This window comes from Cinclus cinclus, chromosome 17 (assembly GCF_963662255.1).
Source record: "Cinclus cinclus chromosome 17, bCinCin1.1, whole genome shotgun sequence".
Taxonomy (NCBI): Eukaryota; Metazoa; Chordata; class Aves; order Passeriformes; family Cinclidae; genus Cinclus; species Cinclus cinclus.
This window is the reverse complement of record NC_085062.1, coordinates 2,215,693-2,233,573: the sequence shown is the minus strand read 5'-3', so window position 1 is coordinate 2,233,573 and position 17,881 is coordinate 2,215,693. Positions and strand designations below refer to the sequence as shown.

The following is a 17,881-nucleotide window of genomic DNA, read 5'->3' as shown; positions in this document are numbered from 1 at the left end:
AGCTAATATCCATTAGCTCTTGGAAAATAACTGAAATTAAATGGAAGAAGGTTCAGATCAACTCAGTGTCTGTGGCCACGATAATAGTGAGAAAAAACTGATTCTACATCTGGGGGTCTGTCTCAACCTGTATCTAAAATAGCAGGAAATTCTGCACATAAACTTCATCTTCCTGGTACAGAATCTCCCATATAATTCTATCAGGTGGACAGAGGAATTCAAGGAATTAGAAATACGGAAGGTGAAGTTGCTTGGAGATTGTCTGCTTGCTGCTGCCTTTCTGTGCTATGTGGGAGCCTTCAGCTGGGAGTTCCGTCATGAAATGCTTTATCAAGTGTGGCAAGAAGATATTTTCTCACGAGAAATTCCTGTCAGCCATCCATTTAAATTAGAGAGCCTCCTGACCAATGAGGTGGAGGTTAGCAGGTATGTCCAGTCAGGAGACCCAGGGATAACGTGACATTATGAACTGGGAGTCTGGAGCTGAATGTGTAGCACAGAATTGGCATTGTGGGTGGAGGTGCACAGCCATACCAGAGAGAATCTTACTTTCATGTCCTTCTGATTAACAGGGGCCATTTGTTGTTACAAGCTCTTGTATTTAACACTCCAGGGGACATTCACTGAACTTAGACACATGTAATACCATTTCTAGGAAGTTTTTTAGGAGTTCACTATGTGTTTCCATAACCCAACAGGTGTCTTTTCATTCACTTCAGTGGGTTTGGTATTGAACCTAAGCCCAGGTACTCCATGTATTAACTACCACAGGATTGCTCCCCTAAGGCAACAGCCAGTGCTTAGAGTAGTGCAGTTGCAGTGAGTCAGTGAGTCAGACTTAGCTGTGGCACTGTCCCCATAATCACATACTCTGTGTGTGTCCTTGTGTGCTCATTTCATTTGCTGACAAATGAAATGTGCTGATCTCCTATTGAGCTTTCATCCCAGGCTGGTCTTTGGTGCATTCTGTTCCCAGGTGGGTTTCTCAAGGATTGCCTCCAGATGAGCTCTCTATCCAGAATGGCATCCTGACAACGTATTCCAGCCGCTTCCCACTCTGTATTGACCCACAGCAGCAGGCATTGCATTGGATTAAGAAGAAAGAAGAAAAGAATAATCTGAAGGTTAAGTTGGAAGATTGTTTTCCTCGTTACTGATTGCTTTCAAAGCTGTATAAATATCTGTCACCTTGAATGGGGAACCAGTTATATATCACAGAATTATTGAATGGTTTGGATTGGCAGGGACCTTCTAGTTCCACCCCGGCCATGAGCAGTTACCTTGTCCAACCTGGTCTTGGACAGTGCCAGGGATAGGACAGCTACACCTTCTCAGGGAACCTGTGCCAGTGCCTCAGCACCCTCACAGGGAAGGATTCCTTCCTAATATCTAATTTAACCCTGGCATTCAGTTTGAAGCCAATTCCCCTTGTCCTATTGCTAAATGTACTTGTCAAAAGTCTCTCTCCAGCTCTCTTGGAGCCTCTTTAGGTTTTAGAAGGAGCTTTAAAGTCTCCCTGGAGCCTTCTCCAGAATGAACAGCCCCATCTCTCTCAGCCTGTCTGCACATGCAGAAAGAGGCTGGTAGATTGTAATTTAATCTCAGCTTCAGGATGGAACTTCCATATAGGACAATAAACACACTTAGAGAGACAGCTAAAACTTTAAAGGGTATTTTCCAAATGGAAATTATTCTCAGCTAATCAGAAAAAAACCTTTACTGTTTTGTGCAAGTGCAGTTTGTATCATCTGTGAGAGGAAAGACAAAAACAGCAAAGAGGAAACTTCATTAGTGTTGGCAGCTGCTGCAAAATAACAGTGTTCAGCAACATGAATATCAGTTCCCCTTTCATGTTTTCCCATTGTTCTCTTGCAGATGGCTTCCTTTAATGACCCAGATTTCTTGAAACAACTAGAACAGGCCATAAAGTATGGAACCCCTTTCCTGGTGCACAGTGTTGATGAATATGTCGACCCTGTGATAGACAATGTCTTAGAGAAGAATGTCAAAGTTGCACAGGGGCGAGCATTCATTGTGCTGGGGGACAAAGAGGTTGACTATGACAGTAATTTTAAAATGTACCTGAACACCAAATTAGCAAACCCAAAGTTTTCTCCCTCTGTGTTTGGCAGAGCTATTGTTATCAATTATACAGGTAAGCTCAAGTGTGTACTTAATAACATAGTAGGGATTATGCTGTTGTGCAAATTTAGGGCCTGTGCTTACAAAACTCTGTGCTCTGTCCATGTGTTGTACCTGTAGTTACACTCAAGGGTCTAGAGGATCAGCTGCTCAGTGTCATTACGGGTTTTGAAAGGAGGGAGTTGGAGGAACAGAGGGAACGTCTCATCCAGGAGACAAGTGAAAACAAAAACCTGCTGAAAAATCTGGAAGACACTCTCCTTCATGGGCTGTCAACTTCCACAGGAAATATGTTGGACAATGTGGAATTGGTGCAAACCTTGGAAGAGACAAAATTCAAAGCTACTGAGGTACCAGCTCTGGGCTTTTTGGAAGAGTATCTATGGACAGAATGTAGTCTATCTTCAGGGAAGTCCTTAACAGCATCAAAGTAATGTTTGTTTACAGTTCTAAAGCAAAATAATCCATCCTTGGAGTTTTCAGGCCACAGCTGGGCAAAGCCACATTGGAACTGATCTAGTGGTGGTCATAACCCAGCTTTGGCCAGAAGTTGAACTAATACTATTTCCATGATTTTTTGTAAATCTTTGCCTTTATGTTTAACAAATCTACAGGGTGGGATTCATTTTATCCAACTTGTAATTTTTATAATTCATACAACTTCTTTTGAGTTACCTGCCCTGATTCCCTCTACAGCCACACAGAGAGGCAGGCTCTGAGCAGCTCTGATTACTGGGGTGTAACAGATCCACTCTGGATCAGCACAGCAATTAGAGATGTACAAAATCCCTGTCTGCCCAGGTGATTGAGAAACTGAAGCTGGCTGAGACGACCGCAGCAGATATCGACCTTCTCCGAGATGGCTACAGACCAGCTGCCAAGAGAGGGGCCATTCTCTTCTCTGTGCTGGCTGAAATGGCATCTGTCAACATCATGTACCAGTTCTCACTGGTCTCCTTCTTAGAGGTTTTTGGATTCTCTCTTCGGAAATCCATGCCCAGTCCTATTCTTCCTAAGAGGTTAAAAAACATCATGGATACTCTGACTTTGAACACCTACAACTATGGCTGCACAGGTTAGTGCTGTTTAACCAGGGGCTGAGATTGTGTTGGACAAATAAAGGTGAAGCCCTGACTTCAGTTGGTTCCCACTAAAGAGGCAAGTTACCAAGCAGGGAATTCAGTGATGTTCAGATCTCAGCACCATTCCTGGTTCACACTTTCGTCCCTGCTATTTCTGTTAGAGGTAACATTGAACATTACCCATGTAACTCTTGCAGAAATGCTTTTCTTAACACAGTTACAAATGGTAAAGGCAGTCATAGAGCTCACAGGGGCTGTATTGACTCTTCAAGTCTGATTCAAAGCTGCAGCCTAATCACAGCATCATAGCAGTGCTCAGGTTGAAGAAAACCTTTAGGAATATCAATTCCAACTATCAACCAAATGATCTTTGTGGGGTGACCAGATCATAGAATCACAGAGTGGTTTGGGTTGAAAGGGACCTTAGGACTCATCTGGTTCCAATCCCCTGCCATGGGCAGGGATACCATTCACTAGATCAGGTTGCTGAGGGCCCCATCCAAAATGGCCCTGAGCACTTCCAGGGGTGGAGCATCTCATTAACCCCACAACAGACTCAGGACGTGGACTGAAAATTGCTCCAGTTCCACAAGCTTTAGCAGCTGATTTTTGAAAATGTCCTTTTAATATAGGCTTGTTTGAGAAGCACAAGTTACTCTTCTCCTTTAATATGACTATCAAGATAGAACAAGCTGAGGGCCGAGTTCCACAAGAAGAATTTGAATTCTTTTTGAAAGGTAAAGTGAATATTTATATATAAGTATGTAGTTCTATGTAGCAATAGCTAAAGGATCTTCTGAAGATAGGTCTTTGATTAGAGATGATTTACTAGGAGCCGGCACCTCCAGAAGTGGAGCTCTGTCACTGAGGGGAGCTGCACTGTGTTGGGTTGCACAAACTGGGGATCCTAGTGTTTCTGTTTCACATTAGCTGATTGTTATGATGTTACATGAGGAAAGTAATCTGTAATTATTTTCTGACTATGTTGTAATTATTTTCTGACTGTGTACGCATAATTTTAGAAATGTTTGCAAAGATAAAACTCTGACTTTTGCAAGCACTTGTAAAATGCCATCTTTCCTTCAGCAAACCAGTCTAATCTTACAGTGCTTCCAGGAACAAATTTCCACTTGGTTCCTCTGTGCAGAGGGACTGTATGTGTGGTCATGCATTGGAGGATTTCTGACATGGACACTGACTCTGGTTTCTGAATGTGCCTAGGCAATATTTCCCTGGAGAAGAGTGCCCGAAAGAAACCGTACTCTTGGCTTCCAGATCAAGGCTGGGAAGACCTAATTCGTTTGTCTGAACTATTTCCTGAGAAATTTGAATCCCTTCCAGATGATGTGGAAGAAAATCCAGATGTATGGAAAAATGTACGTGCTTTTTTGCAGTGCTGTTTTCTCTCCTAGCTTTTCATCTGGTATTAAATGTTCAAGTGTGATGCAATGTGTCACAGCACTCACAGGGGAGATGTCACTGTGGGTTTCTTCCCTCAAGGCCTTTCTTTGCTTCTTGACCTCAGCTAATGATTGACTTATTTGCAGAAGAATTAAGGACGATATCATTTAAAAAGCAAACCAAAATACCTTCCCTGGTACACTACAGAATTTTTATTTGCCAGTCAAATGCCTTAGAGGAGTTACTTACTCTGTTGGAAGTCAGTGGAAATTTTCTGTTCATTTCGACAGTCAACATTTCAGTGGTGTTTTTGTGCTACTAAATTGTGCTTTGATCTTCTTGTGGCAGTGAATTCTATAGGCTATTGACAAACACAGATTTCCTTTGTTCCTCCTTTAGCTTCATTCCATGTCTTTGTGCTTTATAAGAAGTCTTCCTGCAAGCAATCTGTTAATACCTTTTTGCTTTTGATGCTATTTTCTGTATCTTAAGGGAATTAGTCAACATAGAGTGAAAGTGCAAATATGTTTCTGGACTTGAATACTTTATACCGAAAAAGTTGGATCTTTTACATGCACCAATATTTACTTGTAGCTATTGACTTTCTTTGTTTTTGTTGTGTCTCTTGGCCCCTCATTCATCAAATTGATTTCCTCTTTCCTAGTAATTTCCCTGACAAAGCCACTGGATTCATTTGCATTGTGTGCTGTCTTTTCTTGCCAGTGGTACAACACAGATGCTCTGGAGCAGATCCCACTGCCAATGCACTATGAGGGCAGTGTCACAGACTTCCAGAAGCTGCTCCTGCTGCGGTGTTTCCGAGTGGACCGGATGTACCGGGCAGTGACCGACTACGTGACGGTGACAATGGGCGAGACGTGAGTCACTGTCCTCTCTCAGATCCCAACCACACCACTCACACAGAGCTGGAGCTGCAATCAGCTCTGTCACTGCTTCTGTGATTTGCCTAAAGAGCAGAGCAGGGGCTGTGTTTGAATGATTTCCATGTGCAGTCCGTGGTGAGCTTTGTGTACGAGGCTCTGTCCACACATGGCAGCTGCTCTGTGTAAATCAGCCAAATTATTGCACTTCTCCCTCTGCCAGGTATGTGCAACCCCCCGTGATCAGCTTTGATTCCATCCTGCAGCAGAGCACCCCTTTGTCACCTGTGGTTTTTATCCTAAGTCCTGGCTCTGATCCTGTCAGTGACCTCATGAAACTGGCTGAGAGGACAGATTTTAAAGCAGATAGACTCAAATTCCTGGCCATGGGACAAGGCCAAGAAGAGGTAACTTGGATGGAAGGGTGGGGATGTGCTGTGTGCAGTGAGTGTGAATTGCAAGCCATGCTACTAATGCTCTGGGACTGATCAAATTTCCTTTCCATAGGTCTGCTCCATTTTAAATGGAGTTACCTCATGGTTCTGACATAGATTTGTCAGTTTGGGAATAACATTTTACTGAATGTGAAAGAGGCCATTTGGCTGACTGGCTGCTGTTCTGGTGTGGGTGAGGGTAGATTCAGAATCAGATTTTCAGCTGTTAAAAAGTAAAGATGAGAAGATGTTGCTGTGTATGACATGAGGTGGTTGAAGTTAGTTTTTGCAACCAGAAAGTTCTGCTGCTTCTCCTACCTTTCCTGTGACTTTCCTTTTTGTTATGGACACCAAGGCAGGATGTCCAGATCTTAACAGCTGATTGAATTTGCCATGATTTCAGTCAGTGGGAGACCTCCTACCAGACTAATTTAAACCACCACTTTCCTAGCAGGAAAACCCACTGCATGAGCCCATCAGAGGCAGTTCGTTCTCAGGGAAAAGGGAGAATTACAGATGTTTCTCCTGTTCTCAGATTGCTTTGCAGATGCTGGAGGAAGCAGAGGTTCATGGACAGTGGCTCATGTTGCAGAACTGTCACCTTTTGGTGAAGTGGCTCATCCATCTGGAAAAGGCCCTGGAGAAAATTACAGAGCCTCATGAAGACTTTCGCCTCTGGCTGACGACTGACCCAACTAAAGGCTTCCCAATTGGAATCCTGCAGAAGGCCTTAAAGGTGAGGAAACCCCAGCCAGGAGGGCATGTCCTGGCACTGGTACTTAGCAGAACAGGCTGGCCCTGGGAGCAGCTTGACCTGAGTGCAGCACACTGAGCCAGGCTTATGAACTTGCTTTTTGTCTTTATTTAAACCAAATCCTTTTCTCATCATCCTGTTTATTTTACTGGCGTGTTTCCTTTGGGTGAAAACTGTTCAGCAGTTATTTCAAAGGTTTGTGAGTAAACCTGGAAATGTGACAAATGGTCCTTAGTTTTAAATGCTGCCACAAGTGAGGAGTACCTGGAGACAGAAAAAGCCCTGTCAGTGCTGATGCTGCAGTGCAGAACCAAGGCCTGTGTCAGCCTGGCAGTGCCAGTGGAGCAGATGTTGGAATAGGATAATGGGTTCCAGCCGCTACTTCAGGCTGCAGCATTTGTCACTAAAAACTCAGCTGATTATTTTGAAGGCACAGGCCATGATTCTGCCCTAATGTTCTTTTCTGTGGCTGCTTTACTGCTGTTGTGGTACCCTGTCTTGTGAACATCATTATTTCATTTCACAAATTGGAAATTGCCAGTGGCAGTGGCAGCTCTGGGCTGTTCTCCCACTTCTCCTGCAGTGGGAAGGGAGCCAGAGTGGATCTTAAAGGCTGCAAATCTGCACTTTGTGGGTCTTGCCAGGAGCAATGAGGACTGAGGTTTTGGAGCCCTTTGAAAAAGCTGCCAGGAAGCAGCTCTGGCAGTTTGATCAACAGTAAAGCCACTGTTAAAGCATCTTACTGTGGGGATATAGGACACATTAAAATGTGTGAAGTACTGGTATTTCAGTAAATTAGATCTTCAAGTATGAGAAATTAATGTCTTACCAATAACATGACTAATTCCAAAATAATATCAGGTTCTCTTTGCATAGGTTACCTTGATATATTTAAGAGCTCTGTTTCATGTCTTTACTTAAGAAGAAACCCATTATTTGATAGGCATTTGGAAAATAACTTAAAATGTCAAGCTTGCATTGTATAGCTTACTTATTATGATGTATTTGCAACTTATTTTCCTCAAGGTATCCAGTAACTGATGCTTTCCCTAATTATTTTGATAGGTTGTTACAGAACCACCTAATGGTCTGAAATTGAATATGAGAGCCACCTACTTCAAAATTCCCCCAGAAGCCTTAGAGCAGTGCCCACATCCTGCCTTTAAGTCATTAGTCTATGTCTTGGCATTTTTCCATGCTGTGGTTCAGGAGAGAAGGAAGTTTGGGAAGGTTGGCTGGAACGTACCATACGATTTTAATGAATCTGATTTCCAGGTAAGAAAATAATTACAATGGTTCTTATATTCCTGAGTTGCTCAGAATACTTTTGAAAACACGGAATTTATCCAGCTTTAACCTTTCTCACAATCAGATTTTACTTAATTTTTTTATTCTGCTTCTGTGGGGTCATGTAGACTCTTGATCTTCTATAATGTCAATTTGGGAGGCTAAAAATTAGATTCCCAATCTTTCATGTTTTTATTACCTCTCTTGTGGGTTTCTTTTCATAAGAGGATTTATACTTCATTTTTAAATTATTTCAGAAAGAAGTAATTGTTAGTTTTCAAACAATAGCTGCATTAAATAAAACCTATGAATATGTATATCTGATTTATCAATCTTTTTATCTCACATGTTCCAACAAATTCATTAGGTGTGCATGGAAATCCTTAACACATACTTGACAAAAGCTTTTGAACAAAAGGATGATCAAATCCCTTGGAGCAGTCTCAAATATCTTATTGGGGAGGTGAGTGCTACAATGCCACAGCAATTCAGATGAATGAAGTTTCCTTTCTGCATGGGCTGCATCAAGTAAAGCTGGGACTATTTCCTGGGCAGGTTTGAAACTCCAGTGTAGCCCTGAGCAAGGGCCTTAGTCTCAGTCTCAGGGAATTAGGGCCACTGTGTGCAACTGCACAACAGGGAGTGATGGTGCTTAATTAATTCTGAGAGAGCCCTTGGGACCCTGTGCTGGAAGAGCACAGTTGGCACGTGGGATATCACTGGAGCTGTACAAATGTTGTGTTCTCAGAACTGGTGCAGCTGCACTGCACTGGCAGCTGCTGCAACATGAAGTCCTGCAGGAAACTGTTACTTTGCAGCACCTGCATATAAATCATCCAGATGGGTCAATTAGGAATGCCCAGAGCAGCTCTCTCCAGACCAAGGCCAAATATTTCCTTCCTGTCCCCTTGAGAAGGGACTGGAGATGTCCTTGGGATCCATAAGGGACACAGTGCTACACCACAGCCACTGCAAAACACAAAGAGCATTTTTGACCTTTCAGTGATTTTTTCAAACTGTATTTTCTGCTCCAAAAGCCAGTGCTGTAGCACTGACATCACTGATTTCCAGGTCATGTATGGTGGGCGTGCAATCGACAGCTTTGACCGGCGCATCCTGACAGTCTACATGGATGAGTACCTTGGGGATTTCCTATTTGACACATTCCAAGTGTTCCACTTTTACAAAAGTGACACAGTCGATTATAAAATTCCAGAAGGGAAGGGAAAAGATGACTTTGTTGGTAAGAAATGCTGCTCCTGCTACATTTAAAAAAAAGTCTGCTTCCAGTGTACGTTGTCTCCATAAATCGCTGCTGAGTGTGAACAGAACACCAGGCACTGCTGGTGTATGGACTGCAGTGTTGCAATCCTCTGCTTTACAGGAGCAGTCCTCTGGAATGTGAGCTTGTCACTGAGCTCCTCGGGTGTTAAAAAAAAATAGTAATTAAAAAAAAACCCAAACCGCAAAACCTCAGTAAAGCAGCATGGTAATTTTGTTAAGTGATATATAACATTCCTGTGGGGGAGTCTCTGTGTGTTTAGAAGTGTTTATTTGATGTCTGCATTGCTCCAGCACTAGGTTTAGCATTTGATTTTTTTATTTAAGCAGACCAGCAGCAAAACTGCTGTGGTGCTCTGGGTTACCAGAGCTTGTGTGCTTGTATTCCAGAGGCTATAGAAGCTCTGCCACTTTCCAACACCCCCGAGGTCCTGGGCCTTCACGCCAACGCCGAGATCGGGTATTACATGCAGGCGGTGCGGGACATGTGGGTTCACCTGCTCGACCTGCAGCCCCAGACTGGTGCGTGCCCTGTCTCAACTGGGTTTGTGAACAGGAAATCTCCAGGGATGAGTGACAGCAGCCCCTGTGTGTGGGGAGTGATGCTGGGGCTCTGTCCCAGCCTTGGAGAGCAGAGGGAGCAAAGCCACTGCAGGGCTGGGAGCAGCTCAGCACCTGCCCAGAGGCACAGCTGGAGATGTGCAGGGCTGTGGGCAAATGTCAGAGCAGAACGGGGGGGGGGGGGGAGACTGATGCCAGAAGGTGACTCAGCTCTCAACGCTCTCAACCTTGTCTCAGATTTAGTACAGATTTAGTCTCACTAAAATTTTTTGGTTTCAGGTGAAACTGGTGGAGGAATTAGTCGAGATGAATATATTGCAAATGTTGCCAAGGACATAGAAAACAAATTACCTCAAATATTTGATCTTGACCACATATGTAAAAGTTATGGAGTAAACATCACCCCTACGACAGTGGTGCTGTTGCAGGAACTGGAACGTTTTAACAAGCTCATCGTTCGAATGGCAAAGTCATTGGCTGAGCTACAACGTGTAAGTAAAATCCCACAACAACTGTGATGGGATGGGACAGCTGGGCTCTACCTGCCCTCAGAACTCTTACCATTGCTCCAGGCCTTGGCTGGGGAAGTTGGAATGAGCAGTGAACTGGATGATGTGGCTCAGGCTCTCTTCAATGGGCAGATTCCCGGGATCTGGCGGCGGCTGGCCCCCGACACCCTCAAAACACTTGGAAATTGGATTATTTTCTTTAGAGCTCGATATGACCAGTACACCAGCTGGGTAAGCAAGTGCCTCCAGAAAGCCTTTTGTTTTGTTAACCTGCATGATGTGCTGTGCAGGCTGGTGCAGAAGCCAGTGAACATTTCAGGTAAGTTCTTGAACTAGTGCCCTCATTGCATAACTGTGGATGCAAGGCAGACTCACCCCTGCTCCTTTCTAAGGGCAGTGTAGGGTGAGTACCAGGTGCTGCCCATCACTCTCTGTGGTTGCAGGTCAGGGAGGGTGAGCCTGAGGTGATGTGGCTGTCGGGCCTGCACATTCCCGAGTCCTACCTGACTGCTCTTGTTCAAGCCACCTGCAGGAAAAATAGGTGGCCCCTGGATCACTCCACCCTCTACACAGAGGTAACCAAGTACAAGAAAGCAGAAGACATCACTGAATCTATTCAGGGTAGGTGTTTTCAGAATTGTTTGGCAAAAAAGTAGTTAATTGGTGAGAGAAAGAAATTGCTTGGCACACTAAATTACTTTGGTTAAACCCTGATAGGCATTTGCCCTGGGTTTGCATTTCACAGTCCTCATGGCTTCCAGCTGGGAAGTAGCTGGGTTCTGGTTCTGCAGAACTCCTGTGTACATGAAGCTCTTCCCACCCACAGGCAGGGATTTGAACTCAGAACTCCACCTTGCTTGTTCCCTCTCTCTCTCTAGGGTATGTATGTATACACCTATGTATGTGTGTGTGTGTGTATATATATGTATATAAAGACACACTAATTTCTTTATGCCTAAAACATTACCAATCCCAGCAGGCTTGTAAAGATCTATTTGCACCACAAATAATACACTGAAATCTACTTAAGCAAACAGTACCTATAAATATGTATCATTTATTGTCTAAACATCTCTTTGAGCTCTCTATGACTAGCACTGCTTTAATAATTATAACAAGGTGGGTACAGGGAACAGCTAAGCAAGGCTCTGAGTACCAGCTCTGATTGGGAACAGAGGAGGAAAGAAGTCTCATTTGTCTCTCTCTTTTTTTTTTTTTCGTTAAATCTAAATGCTGTACTTGGTATTTGTACCAGAACAACTGTCCCAATCCTTCACCTGCTCTCAGTGATCAGGGCCAGGGCAGTTACAAAGCTCTCTGTGACTTGGGCAATTGGAGGACAGGAAATCACATTTATTCCTGCTACTGTTCATCACGTGTAGTGCAACTGAGACAATTTAATTTGATTTCCTAATACAGCTGGATGATAAAAACAAAGCTCTCAGAAAACTGCACCCTGTGCAGCTGCAGTTTGAAATGCAGTGTGTTTGTGATGACTGTTGTGCCCAGAACAGTTATCTTAAAAGATCTCTTCCAGGAGCTCAGTTTACCCAAATGTTGCATTTTCTGCCTTTGCAGGCTGCTATGTTTCTGGTCTGTTCCTGGAAGGAGCAGACTGGGATGTAGAGCAGGGCTGCCTTATCCAGAGCAAGCCCCGTGTTCCGGTGGTGGAGCTGCCCATCCTGAGGATCATCCCCATAGAGGCACACAGACTCAGACTCCAGGTATGGCTCCTGAATTATGTTCCTCCTGCTGTCACATCTCCCCAGCTGGCAGGCCCTGCCCTCTCTGCCCAGAAGCTGCTTTTTATCATTATTATCATGCATTATTATCCCATACAAAGCATTTGGCTTAACACTTCTCCTTACACTACCCATTAGTACAGTTTTTTCTCCTAAGGGGGTTGATGCAGTTATTGCCTCTTTTCCCTTCAGGCACTCTGGGACAGGGATCTTGTGACACTCTTACGCTCCCCTACTCTTTCCATTATTTCCCATTCCCAGTAAATGACACAAAGGACATTTACATTTTCTGGGTATTGGCTAAGCTCTAACAAAACCAATGAATTTCTGAAGCCAGTGCTGTCTGGAGGCCCTCACTGTTTGCACTGCTCAGTGTCCACGCTGCCTTTCAGAACACGCTGCGGACGCCGGTGTACACGACCTCCATGCGCCGCAACGCCATGGGCTTCGGCCTGGTCTTCGAAGCTGACCTTTACACTACCAAGCACATTTCCCACTGGGTCCTCCAAGGCGTGTGTCTCACCCTGAATGCTGAATGACAGTCAAAAATGGGAACCGTGTTCTACCCCCAGAATGCAACCCCTTCAGAGGTGCAGGGGAAAAAAACCCTCAACCCTGGCAGGGATTTGGTACCATGGGTGGGGTTGTGTTTGCTTAGGCATATTTGACTTTAGTTAGTATTAGCTTGGTTGTATTATACTCCCAATAAACATGTTTGAGGAAGAGAGTGGTTTTGGTAATTTGAGTTTCCGTTTGAAACAGCTCCAAGCCAGTCTGTGGCTGCAACGAGGGAGTAAGCTGGTCTCACACACACAAAGACTAAGGTTTGCCTGGATGGTTGTAAGAAATGTCTTTAATTGCCCAAAGCATCACTTCTGGGCTGCCTGGAAGCGGTGCCTCCCACCAGCCTCCACCAAGTGGCAGGGTAGGTTACTCATACAACACATGACCATAAAAATATGGTGCCAACAACCAAAGTAACCAAACCAGCTGCTGGTTAATGCAATACACATAAAAACAGTAAACCTCAGAGTGACAACCTTGCTTTAACCAACCCCTTTCTGGCAACGCAGCTTTTCCCTATCCCTCCCCACCACTTGTGAAACAAATTCCTACCACAGAGCCAGCAAGGCGCGAGGCTGAGGTGGGTCTGGGACTTTGGGACAGCGAGTGACAGAGGGGGAAGAGGGCAGGCACAGGGCAGAGCCTTGCCCGGGATCAGCCCTGCTGGAAGGGTCATGCTGTGGGAATCGAGCGGGACCACAGGCACTAGAACAGCTCTGCCAGCCTGCCAGGGCCTCTGCTGGGGACACTGACAGTGGTCCAAGGCTCTGGAGGGAGACACGCACCAACACAGCTCCAGAAAAAGCTTACGAGGGGCAAGCTACAGCTGGCAAGGGGAGGGGACAGGGCAGGCAGGGATCCTTCATCAGCTGTCACAGAGAATACACGTTCCAGATTTTTAAAGGCACATCATAAGCTTAGCAGCATTTGGGAGCCAGTGTTTCTTGCTGGTCCTACTGAGAGGCTGCAGACAAGAGTGAAGCAGAGGTGAACTGAATGGAAGAAAAATGGACAAACTCGTGCTCCTGTCCCAAAACTACATACCCTCCCAGCTCCCAGTATGCCTTTCTTTCCTAGAAAAAAAAAAAAAAAAAAAAAAAAGAAAAAGAATCAAGTAGTCTAACAGCTGTTGGGTCTACCTGCTACTTACTAGAAAGTAGTAGGGGAATCTGGTCAAGTGCAAGGCAAGTCCATCCCAATCCACAAGGACAGAAATCAAGGATGCCAGGTTCTCCTGTATGAATCAGTTACATCACTTAAAACTAAATACTCACATTTTAGAGGGGCAGCTCAGGTTTCTAGGCTGGCAGTAGCCAGCACTGTCTGATGATGCCCAGAACAAGACTCAAGATTTTTAGGGGGAAAAAAAACCCATCCCTTTACAAAAAAAGTGCAGGTTATAGCATAAAGAACCATTTCCATATTGGATAGCCAGTTACATTTCCTCCCTGGAAAAGGAGCTCTGAGCTAGTATGGAAGGTGCTACAAGTGCAGTGTACTGACTAGCATAAAATGTGTCATGAAGCCATTTGATTAAAAAAAAACCAAAACCAAAAACCCAAAACAATCCCCACAACTAACCCAGTGTTCATACTCTTCCTATGAGGGTCGTTAACCCTTTAAATGGTGCTTCCCCACCCATATTTTACTTAAAGCCACAAACCTAAGTATTTAGGATTAATCAAGTAGTGATTGTTGGGACGCTGGGGATGTCCTCAGGTCATTAAAGTGAACATACACGTGCCCAGCTTTTAGTGCTGCAGTGAGAGCGGCTGTGGCAGAGGTCAGTGATGGCTGTGCAGTGCTCACACACACAGTGGAGACAAGAGAACCCCTGCCAGATCAAATCTTACCAGCCAACACGCGTGGCTGCAGTGGGAGGGAGGGGTGTTCTCTCTAGGAGCGCTCACTAACGCAGCCCCGTGCCTTTGTCCACACGTGCAGTTACACTAAATGGAGCAGCACTTGGAAGCAAGCGGTCAGGTCCCCCTGATTTGGCCACAGCATGGAGTGGTTATATACCTTGCCATACGAACACAGTCCTAGGAGGTTTCGTTAGAGCAAAATGTATTAATGATGTACCCGGGAGGAGTTTGGCATGCATGGGGCATCAAAAGAAACTTCACCGCAGGTGCTATTTACCCTACAGGCTCACAGTGCATAACCAGCACAGAACAGCGCTTCCGTGGTGTACTCAGACAGTTCTGTCTGTCCCCGAGTGCTTTCTGACCACTTTGTTTCCGTGGACCTGATCCACTGCCAGGGTCTCCACGTCCTGCGGCTGGGCGGGCGCGGCGTGGTGGATGCGATGAGCCACCCCGATGTGCGCCTTGTGCGGCTTCTCGCGGGCGGGGCTGTGGGACTCGCCGGGCGCGCGATCCGAAGGGATCGGGGGAATCACCAACGGCCTCTCCTTGATCAGATGCACCTCGGCCGTTTCCCTGGCCAGCAGGAAGGGCGTGGGATCGGGCATGGCATCCACGGGCTCTCGCAGCGCCAGCTTGCGGCTCTCGGACCCTATTCTGTAGGCCTCTTCGAACTCGGGGTTCAGCGGTGTGGACAGGCTCTTCTTCATCCTGCGCCGCGGCGTCTCCGGCAGTTTGTCCTTGGGAGGGGATGGTTTGTAGCTGGACAGCACGGGGCTGCCAGACGGGGTCCCCTCCGAAGTCCCGCTGGCACTCATCAGCTTCTTCTTGGCCGCATGCAGCTGAGAGGTCAGATAGGCAATCGTGCTCGCTCTCTGCTCCAGTTCACTGGACAACATGTTGAGCTTATGGCTTTTCATTTTTAACTCTTCCAAATACTTCTTTTCTCTTTCTTTAATAGTATTTTCCAGCACCATTATCATTGCGTTCTTTTGTTCAAGTTCTTTCAACAATTCACTATTTTCAGCCTCCTTGATTTTCAGCTGAGCTTCAAGATCCTTGCACTTACTTTTGAGTTCATCACTTCTTGAACCGCCACTGTCTAGAAGAACGGGAGAAGCAGAAGTGTTTTAAGTTAACAACAGCAATTATGTAAGAGAGTGCAATAGGGTTCCTCCCGCCATCCCTAAGAGGAATCCAAAAGACTAACTTCAGCTAATACTCATCCCACACCATCCCTCATCCAGGGGGTTAACCTCAGGGAGTTATCTTATTCCTGCTCTTTACCTGTTGTTAACATAAAACATGTAAAATAACTAGGATCTAGTGTATACACACGCACACACACGTATCTATATATACATGTAGATATATAAATAAAAGCTTAGTGGATAATTTCAGCACCAGCTCAGCTAAGTTTTAAAAATAGTCTCACTCTTCTGCCCCTAAAATTTGTGTCCTGTGTTCCCATATAGCAAGCAGGGAACTGACTGTCTAGTGGAGTCAGCAGTTCCAGATATTATTCCTGGCTCTTTTGCAGATTTCCTGTATGACCTTGGGAAAGAATTTTTGACATTTACTTCATAAATAACTAATTCTGGAGAGTAGAAAAGAAAATACAAACATTGAAAAAGATTAGTAAATTGAACGTGAACACTACAAGAAAAATGCCATGTATTCCTTACCTGATGAGTCTGAACTCTTTACAGTCAGCTCATAGGTTAAATCTGAGGGAAAAAAAAGTTGTTTATTTTTGTTAGAACATCATCACGGAGCCCATATATCACCTGGTGAGCAGATTTACAACGACAGCTTTCAATAAATACAGAATGAACTCTTCCCACTGCCCAAAGCAAGAATAGGAGATCCACTGCAAATTGGCAAATATGTAAAACAACTGAACTATCAGCTTTTTAAAGAACAAATGAAGAAAACTTGGCTTTGATCAGCCAGTTTGCCACGAGATACGAACTGAAGACCCTAAATGCACCCTGCTGGTGGGCTTTGCTGCTGAGGTTTCAGTGCTGAGGTGGAAGCAGTCACTCCAAGGAATGGGTACCTGTGCAGCGCTGCTGCAGCCGGCGCAGCTCCGCGTGCAGCCCCTTCAGGGTGTTGGCGTGTTCCCGCTGCAGGAAGAGCAGGTTCTTCTGGGCACTCTGCAGCTGGTACTCCAGGGTTGAGGTGGCCATCCTGACCCTGCTGGGGAACAGACACATGGAATTGTGGTGGTGAGTTACCTTGCACATTCTCCCTCTGCAGCCAGGATCAGCAGGATGGCTGATTTCTACTGTTAATGCATTGACTGTTGTGTGATCATCAAAGGCCACAAAAGGTTTTTCTGCTTTAGGACTATTTCGATTACAAGTGCTCTAAGTTCATCAAAAGCCTAATCATACTGTAGGCTGGAGTAGGGAACTCATTTGTTTGCAGTTAACACATTTAAAGGATTAACTTCAGACAGTCTAAGTCATTAATCTCATTACAAGTCAAAAGCAGAGCTCTGAGGAATGGGCTACTGTGCCTGTCTTGCTGAGGGTTTCCACTTACCCCGGGGGACACAAGGATTGGTAAAATCCCTGGCAAGAACAAGGACGAAAGCACTAAAATTCAACAGCTCTAAGGAAAAAGGCAGAGCAGGGGTCTGAGCACAGCCAGGCTGGTGGCACTGCCATGGATGTGGCTGTCATGGGTGCTCAAACTGAGATGTGGGCTCTGGGACCAGCACAAGCAGCTCCAGCTGCTCTTGGGTTTCCTCAACACCAGGCCCAGTGACACAGAAGAAGACAAGGACAGCGCTTCACTCAAAGAGAAAACAGATTTTTCTTGCTGAGGTTAGGAGTACATGGAAACCTGTTACCCCACTGGGTTTCCCTTACAGAACAGCCTTGGCTACAGCAGTGCTCACACCCAAAGACAGACACAGTTAATAGAATGATGCTGACAGACATCCTTGAAGACCCTGTGCTGCCAGCGTTGTGACTGGTCCTGATAAGGCAACAATGGACACAGTAGGAAAGGCTAAATTCTGTTACATGTGTGGAAACCATTACAGTAATTAGGTGACAAGTGAAGAGTCAGAACTCTTGCTGCCTGGACAACCACCTGCAGTGGCATTGAAACCATACCTAGTGTCCAAGATGGACCTTAACGGGTTTACCTTGGCATGGCAGGTGTTCTCCATTGGGACTCTTTGGTGTGGAGTTCTTATGGCTAGAATATTTTTCTACCAGTTTAAAATCGGTAGAGGATAAGCTCTAAGAGGATAAGTGACATACTTTTGTTATTCCTAAACATGTCACATATCACCTGTGTTTAATTTTATACTTTTATTCCCCAAAAGAACACCGGACTTGGTACTCTTGCATCTTGGTGATGCAC

The 17,881-nt window shown here is 45.1% G+C and overlaps 2 protein-coding genes across 2 annotated transcripts in view; one reads left to right on the top strand and one right to left on the bottom strand.

Annotated features, from left to right (window-relative positions):
• DNAH10 (dynein axonemal heavy chain 10) overlaps nucleotides 1-12,613 on the top strand; it is a 48,872-nt gene extending 36,259 nt beyond the window's left edge. The window contains exons 59-77 of the mRNA XM_062504036.1: nucleotides 205-426; nucleotides 977-1,124; nucleotides 1,876-2,155; nucleotides 2,263-2,492; nucleotides 2,944-3,217; nucleotides 3,857-3,961; nucleotides 4,446-4,600; nucleotides 5,349-5,503; nucleotides 5,730-5,913; nucleotides 6,476-6,676; nucleotides 7,760-7,969; nucleotides 8,349-8,444; nucleotides 9,053-9,224; nucleotides 9,653-9,784; nucleotides 10,103-10,314; nucleotides 10,396-10,563; nucleotides 10,776-10,953; nucleotides 11,911-12,056; nucleotides 12,467-12,613. Of these exons, the coding sequence (XP_062360020.1) occupies nucleotides 205-426; nucleotides 977-1,124; nucleotides 1,876-2,155; nucleotides 2,263-2,492; nucleotides 2,944-3,217; nucleotides 3,857-3,961; nucleotides 4,446-4,600; nucleotides 5,349-5,503; nucleotides 5,730-5,913; nucleotides 6,476-6,676; nucleotides 7,760-7,969; nucleotides 8,349-8,444; nucleotides 9,053-9,224; nucleotides 9,653-9,784; nucleotides 10,103-10,314; nucleotides 10,396-10,563; nucleotides 10,776-10,953; nucleotides 11,911-12,056; nucleotides 12,467-12,613 (3,415 nt within the window). The remainder of the gene's footprint in view (nucleotides 1-204; nucleotides 427-976; nucleotides 1,125-1,875; nucleotides 2,156-2,262; nucleotides 2,493-2,943; nucleotides 3,218-3,856; nucleotides 3,962-4,445; nucleotides 4,601-5,348; nucleotides 5,504-5,729; nucleotides 5,914-6,475; nucleotides 6,677-7,759; nucleotides 7,970-8,348; nucleotides 8,445-9,052; nucleotides 9,225-9,652; nucleotides 9,785-10,102; nucleotides 10,315-10,395; nucleotides 10,564-10,775; nucleotides 10,954-11,910; nucleotides 12,057-12,466) is intronic.
• A 2,219-nt stretch (nucleotides 12,614-14,832) lies between these two features.
• CCDC92 (coiled-coil domain containing 92) lies at nucleotides 14,833-16,692 on the bottom strand. Its single transcript, XM_062504586.1, has 3 exons — nucleotides 16,563-16,692; nucleotides 16,189-16,230; nucleotides 14,833-15,605 (listed from the first exon to the last, which is right to left on the bottom strand). The coding sequence occupies exons 1-3, from the start codon at nucleotides 16,690-16,692 to the stop codon at nucleotides 14,833-14,835; spliced, it is 945 nt and encodes a 314-aa protein (XP_062360570.1).
• Nucleotides 16,693-17,881: the final 1,189 nt, after the last annotated feature.